At 56.1% G+C, this 12,786-nt stretch overlaps 1 protein-coding gene across 1 annotated transcript; it reads left to right on the top strand.

Moving 5' to 3' along the window:
- Positions 1–1,162: 1,162 nt before the first annotated feature.
- On the top strand, positions 1,163–11,004 carry IRAK1 (interleukin 1 receptor associated kinase 1). The gene is made up of 14 exons (XM_080652468.1): positions 1,163–1,422; positions 1,509–1,676; positions 1,781–1,912; positions 2,031–2,134; positions 2,305–2,493; positions 2,713–2,777; positions 2,945–3,059; positions 4,200–4,318; positions 4,812–5,019; positions 5,652–5,717; positions 7,290–7,526; positions 8,421–8,841; positions 9,324–9,467; positions 9,862–11,004. Exons 1-14 carry the CDS (start codon positions 1,287–1,289, stop codon positions 9,921–9,923), a joined length of 2,166 nt encoding a protein of 721 aa, XP_080508594.1. The 5' UTR covers positions 1,163–1,286; the 3' UTR covers positions 9,924–11,004.
- Positions 11,005–12,786: the final 1,782 nt, after the last annotated feature.

Below are 12,786 nucleotides of genomic sequence, written 5' to 3'. Positions count from 1 at the left end.
CTGACATGTGCAGAAAGCTAGACATGAGGTGGGAGGGCAGGGCCCACATCGTGACAGCGGTGGAGGCTGCACTGAAGAGCGAGGACCCATCAAAGCGCTTCGGAAAGCACAGAAAGGTCTTCAGCAGGAAAGCTCTGTAGCTTGATTTGTGCCTGAGAAGAACACCAGGGTAGAGACAGGCAGGGAAGCCAGGAAGCCAGGACATTTGTCCAGGTAAGAGGTAGTAGTGAGGGCAGTGGGCAGGTGGGGAGGAGATGGACTCGAGATGTTCAGGGAGACAGCAGGAAAACAGTGGCTGATGATGCGGGGTGGAGGGTTGGAGGCTGCAGAGCATTGTGGCAACGGGCAAGAGAGACCAATGTGGCCAAGACGTCAAACGGGCTGGGGACTGAGCTTGGTACCTGTCCACTGCTTCAGAAAAGAGGGTGGGAGAAGCCATCCTCACAGGAGTGAATGCAAACCGAGCCCGAAACATGACAACAAGAGGGCAGAGGGACAGCAGGAGCTAAAATCCTTTTTTAAAGAAACACAGTTCATGTGGTAGGAAGGAACCAGCAAAGAAGGAGAAGTGGAAGATATTGTTAAGAGGTAACACATGCTGGTGCAGGTTCCTGAAGGAGTGGGAAAGATGGGATCCAGGGCACAGGAGGTAGGCGAAAATGCTCCGAGTTGGGGTGGGCTGCTGTACAAATTTCCAGAACGTTCTCCCTGCACCCAGCCACTCGGCCAGCTGACAGGAGTCAGCCAGGGGGCCTTTGTATATGTAACCCCCATCTGACCCTGTTCTGCCAGCATCTCTGAGGACTCTCCATGCCTCCCAAATAAAGCCAAAACATCTAAATGGGACCTCCCTGTGACTGTCAACAAGGCCTGACTCCAGCCCTTTCTGGAATGCCCCATGCCTTTGCCACAGCCTCCGTCCTCCTCCTCCTCCGTGCTGGGAACCGCTCTCCATCCCCCAGAGTCCCACTCAATGGCCCCTCCTCTTGGAAGCCCATCCTGCTCATCTGAACCCGCGCAGTGGCGCTGCCTTCCCAGGAAGGGACCGCGGGCGGCGCCCCCGTGTGGCCGAGGGCAGCAGCGGCGGCCGTGGCGGCGGCAGGGGCGGCCACGGCGGGTAAGATGGTGGCGCCCCGGGCACCGCCTCTTCCGCCCGGGCGGGCGTCGCACGAGGCTGGCTTAAAGGGGAAGTGAGTCAGTGTCCGTGGACCCGGCCGGCCGAGGCCCCAAGAGGCCCCGGCCTGGCGGCGGCGGCGGCGGCGGCAGCGGCGGTGGCAGCGGCGGCCATGGCTGGGGGCCCGGGCCCGGGGGACCCCGCGGCCCCCGGCGCCCAACACTTCTTGTACGAGGTGCCACCCTGGGTCATGTGCCGCTTCTACAAAGTGATGGACGCCCTGGAGCCCAGTGACTGGTGCCAGTTTGGTACGTGGCGGCGGGCCGGGAGGGGAGGGGCGGGGCAGGGGGCGCGCCGGCCCCGGCGCCCAGGCCTGATGCCCCTTGTCCCGCAGCCGCCCTGATTGTGCGTGACCAGACGGAACTCCGGTTGTGCGAACGCTCCGAGCAGCGCACTGCCAGCGTCCTGTGGCCCTGGATCAACCGAAACGCCCGTGTGGCCGACCTCGTGCATATCCTCACGCACTTGCAGCTGCTCCGTGCGAGGGACATCATCACGGCCTGTGAGCGCGCAGCCCTGGGACCTGGGACCCCTGAGCTGGAGGCCTCCCACGGGGCTCCTCCCCCTGCCAAGGCCTAACCAGCCTTTCCTTCCTTAACGTCCCAGGGCACCCTCCCGCCCCCCTCCCACCCTCCAGCACCAAGGCCTTGAGGACCAGCTCCATCCCTGCACCCTCTGAGGCCAAGGTCCCCAGCCCCCCGAAGTTGCAGTCATCAGCTTCAACCATACTCTCCCCAGGTAAGATGGCTCTAGTGTTGGGCTTGATAGACCTGAGGGAAAGGCCACCTTGACCAAGGCCATGGCTCTAGATCTAGTCGCTGGTCTCTACCTGCCTCTCACTGGTGTCTTTATGAAGCTTTTCCAGGCTTCCAGCCCCATTCTGGGCCTGAGTGCGGCCCTGTCCCAAGCCCTGCTACCCTCCAGCCACTGCCACCGTCTCTAGAATCTTCTTCTACCAAGGTAGGTGGGTCCCCCGGAAAGGTTCCAGACAAGGAACAAGAAACCCAGGCTTTGGTATACCAGGGAGCCCCAGCCAGTCCAGCTGGGAGGCAGCTGGGGTGCCGGGGAGCTTGTGGCCAGGGCTGAGGGGAGGAGACAGGACATCACCTGATTGGGGTCTTTTTCCACAGCAGAGCCCAGAGAACCCAGTGTCCTTCCTGCAAGGGAACCACCCCTCTCCATTCTGCTGGCCCCTCCATGAGATTTCCCAGGGCACCCACAACTTCTCAGAGGAGCTGAAGATCGGGGAGGGCGGCTTCGGATGTGTGTACCGGGCTGTACTGAGGAACACGGTGTATGCTGTGAAGAAGCTGAAGGAGGTGGGTGTAGCATCCTGGCGAGGGCCCTGGAAGGCCGACAGCAAACCCTCGCCTTTCTGATCTTCCCCCTGCTTCCCACACAGCCCTCTGATTCCCCTGCCCAGGTCCCCAGCCCCTTGGTTGTTCTGGGCCCAGGACAGATGGCACTGGGAGTGGCCATCAAGCCTTGGCTGTAAGAGATTCATGCTGCCCCCCCCCCATTTTCCCTGGGGGCTACAGGAGGCAGACCTGGAGTGGACCACTGTGAAGCAGAGCTTCCTGACCGAAGTGGAGCAGCTGTCACGGTGAGCCTGGGGCGGCCCTCCAGGACCACACACCACGGGACAGCTCCCTCGGATACGGAAACCTGCCCGGCCCAGCCTCGCTGAGGGACCAGTAGGGACTGCTCACCCCCACTACAGCGAAACGGAGGCTGGGGGCCAGAGCACTCAGGCCCCACTTTTCCAAGCAGGTTTCGTCACCCAAACATCGTGGACTTTGCTGGCTACTGTGCTCAGAGTGGCTACTACTGCCTTGTCTACGGCTTCCTGCCCAACGGCTCCCTGGAAGACCGCCTCCACTTCCAGGTAGTCTCACCTGGCCTGGCACGCTTTCCCAGAGCTGCAGCACCTGGGCAGAGTGGGCAGGAGGCCCGAGCTCTCGGTCTCCGTGAGTGAGTCCCACCAGCAGGCAGGGCCTGGGCTCAGTCTTTGGCCCAAGGTGGGTCACCATTTTCCGTGGCCTTTCCCTGACTGTTCCTGTATGCCCGGGAGCTGGGCCTTGGTGCCTCTATAAAAAGGGAGTTATTGACTCAACTTTCTCCTCTTTTTTAAAAAATAGATTTTTATTGATTTCAGAGAGGAAGGGAGAGGGGGAGAGAGCACCGTTAATGATGAGAGAGAATCATTGACCGGCTGCCTCCTGCACGCCCCACACGGGATTGAGCTCGAAACCCAGGCATGTGACCTCCAGGTTCATAGGTCGATGCTCAACCATTAAGCCACGCCTCTTTGCAAACAGAGTAGCTGAAGGGTGTTGTCAGCATTGCCCTCGAGGAAAGAGGGCAGTGGGCAGCAGGCTGCACTATCTGGACCCACATTTGGGCCCCTGTCCAGTGAGGTGCCCACAAGACACAGGGGTGAACTGCACACTGTGTTGGGGGAAGTGGAGAGAAAGCCTCCAATGACGCCCTAATCATCCTGGGACAAATGAGTGAACCTCAGGAAGTGAGAACTGCCGAATTCTATGCTGACAGAGAGCATGTTCCTAGCCATTTTCCCAGCGTGCTTTATAAAGCAGTGGAATAGCTTAGTCTCAATTCTCTTGTAAAGTAGCTCATGGAGTTTTTGCTCCTCATTTTCCAGCAGGGGAAACTAAGGCCTAGAGCAGGGGTCCTCAAACTACGGCCCGCGGGCCACATGCGGCCCGCCGAGGACATTGATCCGGCCCGCCGGGTGCCGCTGCCTGTCCTGCTTAGCAGCCGACTCGTCCCGGGCCCGCAGTGCGCATAGGAATTTGTTCATAGTTTTGTTTTTAAACTATAGTCCGGCCCTCCAACGGTCTGAGGGACAGTGAACTGACCCCCTGTTTAAAAAGTTTGAGGACCCCTGGCCTAGAGTGCGAAGTGTTTGTCCAGATCCCACAGTGACAGGTGGAGGGAGGGTTGGGATCAAGGAACGGTGGCCCCCAGCCTCCTCCGTGCCTCTTTGCTCCCTCTGCTGCTCCAGACCCAGGCCTGCTCCCCTCTCTCCTGGCCTCAGCGCCTGGACATCCTTCTGGGCACGGCCCGGGCTATTCAGTTTTTACATCAGGACAGCCCCAGCCTCATCCATGGAGATGTCAAGAGGTAAGGAGGGGACACAGCCGGGCCCCTGGGTCCCCTGAGAGCTGCAGGAGTGGAGTCTATGGCAAGGCAATGATGCTCCCAAACCTTCCACCAGCAGGGAATGTGGTCCAGGGGAGCCTCGCCCTGAGTGCCCCTCATGAAAATAGGCCTGGCCTCTCCTGCTCAAGGTGGAAGTGGGGGACAAGGTGCAGCCCTGAGGCCTGGGACATCACAGCTGGGGGCCAGGGTCACTGAGTACCTGGCATGGGACAGATGTGGAAGCAAAAGCCAAGGACAGGCCCCACTGGTGTGTAGGGGCCGAACTGTGCAAGGGTGCCCTGGCGCTGCTTGCAACCCCCAGGTAGTGGATTGTTCTGACAGTACCAACCACTTCGTGTGGGCACGGTACGGTTTGGCGGCTTCGAGTCCAATGACATCAGGGCCAGGCAGGTGTGGGAGGGGAGAGCAAGCTGGGGCCAGGGCCAAGCTCACAACTTTCCCTTCTCCCCCTCAGTTCCAACGTCCTTCTGGATGATAGACTGATGCCTAAACTGGGAGACTTTGGCCTGGCCCGTCTCAGCCGTTTTTCAGCGGCCAAACCTGGTCAGAGCAGCACCGTGGCCCGGACGCAGACTGTGCGCGGCACCCTGGCCTACCTGCCCGAGGAATACATCAAGACTGGGAGGCTGGCTGTGGACACCGATACCTTCAGCTTTGGCGTGGTGAGCCACGGCCCCCTCTGCTGGCTGGAGGGGGCAGCTGAGGCCAGCCAGGGCAGGAGGGCCTAGAGAATTCCATGTGGAGACAAGGCCAACCTGCAGGAAGCTAACAGAGCTTCAGCTGCAGGCCCCTCCCTCCCTGGCATGGGCCCCTTCTTTGGCCCTGTTACCTCATTTCATATTTGTCATTTTGCTTTTTTAAAATATATTTTTATTGTTTTCAGAGAGGAAGGGAGAGAGAGAGAGAGAGAAGTATAATGATGAGAATCGTTGATCGGCTGCCTCCTGCATGCCCCCTACTGAGGACCGGGCCCAAAACTCGGGCATGTGCCCTGACCAGGAATTGAACTGGTGACCTCCTGGCTCATAGGTCCACACTCAACCACTGAGCCACTCCTGCCGAGCTGTCATTTTGCATTCTTTTTCTTCAAGTCGGTGCTCCATACTGTCAAAGCTTCAATCCCATGACTTCTAGCTATGTCCCTGTAGTGTGCTGGTCCTGATTGGCTCATCCAAAGGCTGGGCCAGTATGTCTACCCCACAAGCCACTTCTGCTTGCAGCCTTCCCCACCAAGGCCTGGGGCGGCACCATCCCAGAAGGCACTGCTGTGCCCTTCATCCTGCTCTCTCTCCAGGTAGTTCTGGAAACCCTGGCTGGCCAGAGGGCTGTGAGGATGCATGGTGCCAAAACCAAGTACCTGGTGAGCCTCCTGAGGCAGGGCAGGGAGGGAGGCAGACAGGAAGCATGAAGGGCAGACAGGGAAGGGGGGGTGGACAGAGAGGTGCTGCTCCTGACAACCAACAGGTGCAGCCCTGGAGGGGTGGGATGTTCTGGAATGCAACCACAGAAGCCAACCTTTGCTACTGCTGACTCACCTTTGAAAGTAGGCAGGGCACAGGCCGCTTCCTTTACCTTGCTGAAGAGAAACCTGTCTTTCTTCTGTAGATGCTCTGGGCTTTTCCAGACCCAACCCGGGCTGGGGGGAAGGGAGGGGGCGTCCCAGCAAATTCCTGCTCTTTCTGGACCCCTTTCTGGACCGATGCGGAAACAGACTTAATGCTCAAGCAGCACTTTACCAAGTACCTCCAGCTGCTTCTGCTCCTGGCTTGGGTCTGGGACAGGAACCAGGGAGCCAGACAGGAGCCCTCCTTCCCTCACCTTCCACACCCATCAGCACATCCCACTGGGGCTGCTCTCTATTGTCATCACCTCCCTGACTCCTCAGGGGGTCTTTCTTTGGTCTTCTTTGGATCCTTTCTATTTGTTCTCCGTGCTGCCAAATTAATTGTTTAAAAACATAAAGAGCCCTGGCCCTGTAGCTCCACTGGTTGGAGTGTCATCCGATGTGCCAAGGTTGTGGGTTCATACAGGGGTCAACCAATGAATGCATTAATAAGTGGAACAACGGGTCTCTCTCCCTCCCTCCCTCCCTCCCTCCCCTGCTCCCTTCCCTCTTTTTCTCCCTCCCTCTTTTATTCTCTAAAACAGGGGTGGGGAATGTCCGGCCCACAGGCCTTATAAGGCCCTTGAAATCATTTGGTCCGCCCCTGCCAAGGCATTAGGGGTGAGTTAATTAAATGTTTGACCAAATACAGCAGGCTAATTGTTAACCTGATGATTTTGCATGGCCTGAGAATGATGTTATAAATATCCAAATGGCCCTTGGCAGGAAAAAGGGTCCCCACCCCTGCTCTAAAATCAATAGAAAGGTGGAAAATGTAAAGATAACAGGGAAGCCCCTTTGCTTTCCCATTGTACTGGGGGTGAAGGCCCGATGCCTGAATGCAGCCTCAGCTCCCCGGGTCCCACCGCCCCCAGCCTTCTCTCTGTCCTCTAGTCTCCCTGCTGCCTGTCCTAGGGCCTCAAAAGCCACCCCCACTCAGGTGCTTCCTCCTGGTCCTTCCTCTCTCAGAACTCAAAAGTGGCCTCCAGTCCTGGGGTGTCTCTCCATGGTACGTCCCCCTTCTTGGCTCTGCCCTCTCTGGTTAACTCATGCCTTCGGATCCCAGCTCAGGTGCCTCTTGCTCATGGGCCTCCATTGCTTTTCTAGGCTTCTTGTTGGCGTCTCTCCCCTCTAGGAAGTCCACTCTGTGAAAGTGGCCCAGGCTGTTCTGTTTGTCGCTGTATCCCTAGGGCCTGGGGCAGTGCTGGGCACACAGTGGGTGCTTAACCAACCAAAGTGAGACCACAGGAGTCAGTGACCGCGGGCCTGGGGAATTCAGCCAAAGGCACTGCCTCCCTAGTGGCCATGCTCACAGTGTCTGTCCCACAGAAAGACCTGGTTAAAGAGGAAGCTGAGGATGCCGGGGTGGCCCTGAAAAGCACCCAGACCACACTCCAAGCAGGTCTGGCCTCAGATGCCTGGGCTGCCCCAATCGCCTCTCAGATCTACAAGAAGCACCTGGACCCCAGGCCTGGGCCCTGCCCACCCGAGCTAGGCCTGGCCCTGGGCCAGCTGGCCTGCTGCTGCCTGCACCACCGGGCTAAGAGGAGACCCCCCATGACCCAGGTATCCTAGGGGAGGGGGACAGAAAGCATTTGAGGTGCCTCCTGCCCATGGGGGCAGTGGCCTGCTGGGAACCCCACATTCCTGGCACTGCCCTGTAGCGAGCCAAACAGCACCTGCCAGGCATCTTTCTGGAGACCAAGTCTCCATATATTTCTCACCCGTTGGTTCTGCCTGGGGTGGCGGGAGCTCCACTGAACTCTGCCTGGTGTATAGAAGCAAAGGGCTTTTGTTGCGCCCCCTTCTGGATGTACCGCACCACTGCACCTGCCTTTTTCTGTCCTTTCCCTGGCCCCCACCTCTTTCCCTCTGACAGTTGAGAATAGAGAAACCCCATTTGAGGTCAGCAGGGCAGTGAGATTTACATTCTTTTTTTTTGAAATATATTTTTATTGATTTCAGAGAGGAAGGGAGAGGGAGAGAGAGATAAAAACATCAATGATGAGAATCATTGATCAGCTGCTTCCTGCGCGCCCCCCATGAGCATGTGCCCTGACCAGGAATGGACCCGCAACCTCCTGGTTCATAGGTCGACGCTCAACCCCTGAGCCACGCTGGCCAAGCGAGATTCACTTTCTAGAAGACAGAGAAGTCATTCTCAGTCCTTAGCTTTGGTGGCTGTGACTCAGCGCTCCTTGGGGCAGGGACAAGGGGGCAAGGGACAGCTTTCCCAGCTGCAGGATATACCATCTTAGTGGGCCCCGCAGCCTCCAGAGTGGCTGTGTGGGGTCTGGGGTGGCAGCCCAAGCCCCAAGGCAGGTCACAGATGCCCCAGAGCAGCCTTGCCGTTTGAGTGTCTCCTGTGAGGGCTGTGATTGATCATGGCCTAGCTGGCCTGCCCAAGAGCAAGGGAGAGCCCACCCACCACGCACCCTGAGCCCCTCTTTCTCCTCACAGGTGTACGAGAGGTTGGAGAAGCTTCAGGTCACAGTGGCAGGGCCGTCCCTGGAGGCAGAGGCTGCCGGCCGCAACCCCCCTTCCCCACAGGAAAACTCCTACATGTCCACCACCAGCAATGCCAGTCCCTGGCAGCCCCTGGCAGTGCCCTCAGGAACCCCGGCCCCGGCGACAGAGCAGCTCCAGAAAGGCCCCAACCAGCCCGTGGAGAGTGATGAGAGTGTGTCTGGCGTGTCTGCCGCCCTGCATTCCTGGCACCTGACCGCAGGCTGCCCTCCAGGCCCAGCCCTGCCAGACAGCCCTGCACAGGGGGCTGCCACGTGGACCCCTGCACCCCTCAGGCAGGCCAGCTGTACTCAAGCGAGTGCCACCCGAGAGTCATGGGGGAGCAGCCCGGAGCCCCGGCCCACGGCTGTGGAAGGTAGCTGGGGACAAGTGCCCAGAATAGCAACCAGGGGCCTCCTTTGGCAGCGGGCCCCATACCTTGCACCCCCAGCCTCTGGGATGAGGCCACTGTGGCCTGCTGTAAGCTCACTCTCTCCCTGGCCGGTTCCCAGCCTCCGTCTTAGGGCAGGTGGCCTGCCCAGCCTTGGAAAGGGGCCCAGAGGACAGCTCGGTGCTGTCATCTCCCCAGGCCGTGCCCCCCAGATGGGTGAGAGGAGGCCAGGAGCTCACTTCCTGAAAGCTGGGGACAAGGAAAGCTCTTTACATAGCCACCAGCCTCCTGTACTCGCTGGGGACGGGAGCCCCTCCTAGATGCTGCCCTCGGGGCATGAGGACTTCTGCCCTGAAGGGGCCAGTAGCTAGGCTGGGGGCTGGGAAATCTCGTGAGACTGAAGTGTCTGTGAGGAGTGCCTAGGGACAACAGCCCCTGAAGCTAAGACGTTGCTCTCTCTTCCCCAGGATCACTCCTGGGCAGTTCTGCATCATCGCAGCCACCACAGATTGTCATCAACCCGGCCCGACAGAAGATGGTGCAGAAGCTGGCCTTGTATGAGGACGGGGTCCTAGACAGCCTGCAGCTGCTGTCGTCCAGCTCCCTCCCAGGTACCCCGTGTGCGCTCTGCAGCTGGACGCTCGGCCTCGTGCCAGCCCCAAACAGCAGTGTTCTTTCTGATGGTGCACCGATGAGGCCCCCGCTCCCTCAGGGTGTGGGCCAGTTCGGAGGCAGGCCACCCACCCCGTCTCACAATGGCTGAAAGCCCAGCCTGGCCCTGTGCCTCCCTCATTTTCTCCTAGAACAGCACCTTCCCTTAGCCCTGGGGTGCCAGTGCCCCCGTTTGCTTCCTGCAAGAATTTTCTATGCAGGTGCTATTTGAACAAGGAATAGAAACCCCCTCATTCCAGAGAGCATCCTGGGAGCTGAGGGGAACCATGGCCCAGCCCTCTGGCAGCCAAGGAGGCTCCCCCATTGACTAACTGGCATTTCCTCCCTCTGCAGGGTTGGGTCTGGACCACCGAAACAGGCGGGGCCCGGAAGAGAGTGATGACTTTCAGAGCTGATCTCTTCACCCAGGCAGATCCCCCAAACCCGGAAGTCAAAGTTCTCATGGTTGGAAGTTCTCATAGCACACACAAACCCTCAGGAGCCTGTGGGCAGTAGGGATGGGGCCCTAGCCTCGCAGGGCAGAGCAGATGGTGGCCCCTGTGCTGTAAGGGTGTGGGCACAGGCCAGACTCAGAGCCACTGGGACCGGCTGCCGGAAGCCATCCGTAGGGCAGGACATCTCAAAGGCCTGCCTTCAGCCCAGCACTTGGGGGAGAGGAAAGCCACTGTCATGGGAGGGGTATGTGGGGGGAGGAATGCATGTCTGAAGGCTGCTGGGTGCCCGGGCCAGAGGAGAGTGGGTGGGACCACTAGTACAATGGGATGCAGCGGGGAGCCGGCTCCCCTGAGGGCTGGGTAAGGCATGTGCAGCCCAGGCCAACAGCAGCAGCCCATAGCCCTTCCCTTTGTCCTTTGCTGAAGCCCTGCAGGAAAACGCCACTCTGTGCAATAGTGCAGGTGAGGCCCAGGGCCCTCCCACCTGCTTAAAATGTGGAAAAGTGAGGTGTGGTTACCCCCTATGGTTCAGTCCACTAGCTAGAAGTTAGGGTTCTGAGATACCCCAGAGAGTCCAGCAGCGCCCCACATCAAGCTAGTGTCTGTAGGCTTCTCTGAGGAGCTGGGAGCTAGCCTAACATGACTGCCTGCCAGCCAGGCCACCCCTGGATGCTAGAGACGGGCTCCCAAACCAAGTCAGCCTCCAGAGGCTGCAGGCTCAGCACCAGGCCCAGGCACTGGTGTCACAAAGGGGCCACTTCTCAAGGTTCACTTAGGCCCAAGTCCTGTGTTACCCAGACAGTGAGAAGCCCCAAGGTCAGAAGTTGGGATTAAGACAGAGAAAGAGGAAAAAGAAAATGGGACTTGCAGTTTTAGAAGCAAGGGAAGTTTCATGAGAAGGAGTGTCCTCGAAAGTAGCCCAGGGCTGTAGCACATGCTTACAATGATTTTGTGTCCACAGTCATGACACACTACATGCCCCACAAAGCTAGGCATTGGTGAAGTCCAAGTTGTACTAGAGCAATAAAATCTTACGTTTCAATCTCTGGTTGTACTTGTGGAGTTTGTTGCACTGAAAGCTTCAAGCTTTCCCAATGCTTTTCAACTCAGGCTTCCAGACTGCCCAACACAAAACACCAGACCCACCCCCCCAATCCTCTGGAGGCTCTTATTTCTATTCCCAGTAAGTCACCATACTGGTGGCAGGTCCACAGCACCACTACCCATCAGTACTCTCATGGGTTGTTAAATTTTCCCTATATATTTTATGGGGTTTTTAAAAATTATGTTTTTATTGATTTCAGAGAGGAAGAGATAGAAACATCAATGACGAGAGAGAGTCATTGATCGGCTGCCTCCTGCACACCCCCCTACTGGAGATCCAGCCCACAACCCGGGCATGTGCCCTTGACTGGAATCAAACCTGGGACCCTTCAGTCCGTAGGCCAATGCTCTATCCACTGAGCCAAACCAGCTAGGGCTATTTTATGGGTTTTGATACTATTGTAAATGATACCTTGAAAGCATTTTCTAATTGGTCATTGATAATGTATAGGAATACAATTGAGTTTTATCTATTGGCTCTGTATTCTGTGACCTTGCTTAAATTCACTTATGTAGCTTTAGCAGTTTTTTGGTAAAATGCCTTGGAATAGTACACAATCACTTCATCTGCAAATAAAGGCAGTTTTAACACTTCCTTTTCCAATCTGCCTTTTAGTTCTTTTTCTTGCCTGATTGCACTAGCTAGAGCCTCTAAGTGGTGAAAGTAGACATCCTTCCCTGACCAGTTTGGCTCAGTGGATAGAGCGTCGGCCTGCGGACTCAAGGGTCCCAGGTTCGATTCCGGTCAAGGGCATGTACCTTGGTTGCGGGCACATCCCCAGTGGGGGGTGTGCTGGAGGCAGCTGGTTGATGTTTCTCTCTCATCAATGTTTCTAACTCTCTCCCTCTCCCTTCCTCTCTGTAAAAATTCAATAAAATATATTTAAAAAAAAGAAAGTAGACATCCTTGCCTTGTTCTCAATTGTAGGTGCAAAATACTATCTTTCCGCCATTAAGTATGATGCTAGCTGTAGGATTGTCAAACACGTATTTTGTCAATGTGAAACACATCCATTGATTTTCAAATATTAAACCAACTTTGCATTCCCTATTTAAAAAGAGCACTTGCTGAATTTCATTTGCTAATATCTCTTGAGAATTTTTGCATTTATGTTCATGAAGGATATTGATCTGTAGTTTCCTGGTAATATCTTCATCAGGTTTTGGTAGCAAGGCCTCATAAAATAAATTCGAAAGTGTTCCCTTCTCTTATTTTCTTAAAGGGCTTGTGTATGCTTGGTGTTCATTCCTTTCAATGTTTGATGGATTCGCCAGTGAAGGCTTCTGTACTTCTTTGTGGGAAGTTTTTAATTACAAATTCAATTTATTTAACTATCTATCAGCCCATTCAGATTTTCTGCTTCATGTGTCAGTTTTAGTAATTTGGGTCTTTCAAGGAATTTGCCTATTTCATCTAAATTATAAAGTTAATAATCCCCTCCAAAACGTTCTATCAGCAGTTTTCAATATTTTTCATCTCATGGCACACATAAACTAATTACTAAAATTCTGCAGCACACCAAAAATATTTTTTGCCAAACTGACAAAAATAGGTATAATTTGATTCATCCACACTAGATGGCTATTGTGTTGGCTGTTGTCATTTTTTTATTGGACAATCTAAGGGAAAAGAGGTCAGTTCCCATGACTAAATAGTCAGGTACTGCATGTTTTGAAAATTCTTGGCAGCACACTGGTTGAAAATCACTGTCCTAGATAG

Source organism: Plecotus auritus, assembly GCF_963455305.1.
Source record: "Plecotus auritus genome assembly, chromosome: X".
In the NCBI taxonomy this organism is placed as follows: Eukaryota; Metazoa; Chordata; class Mammalia; order Chiroptera; family Vespertilionidae; genus Plecotus; species Plecotus auritus.
The sequence above is the reverse complement of the archived record's forward strand: the minus strand, read 5'-3'. Positions and strand labels throughout refer to the sequence as shown.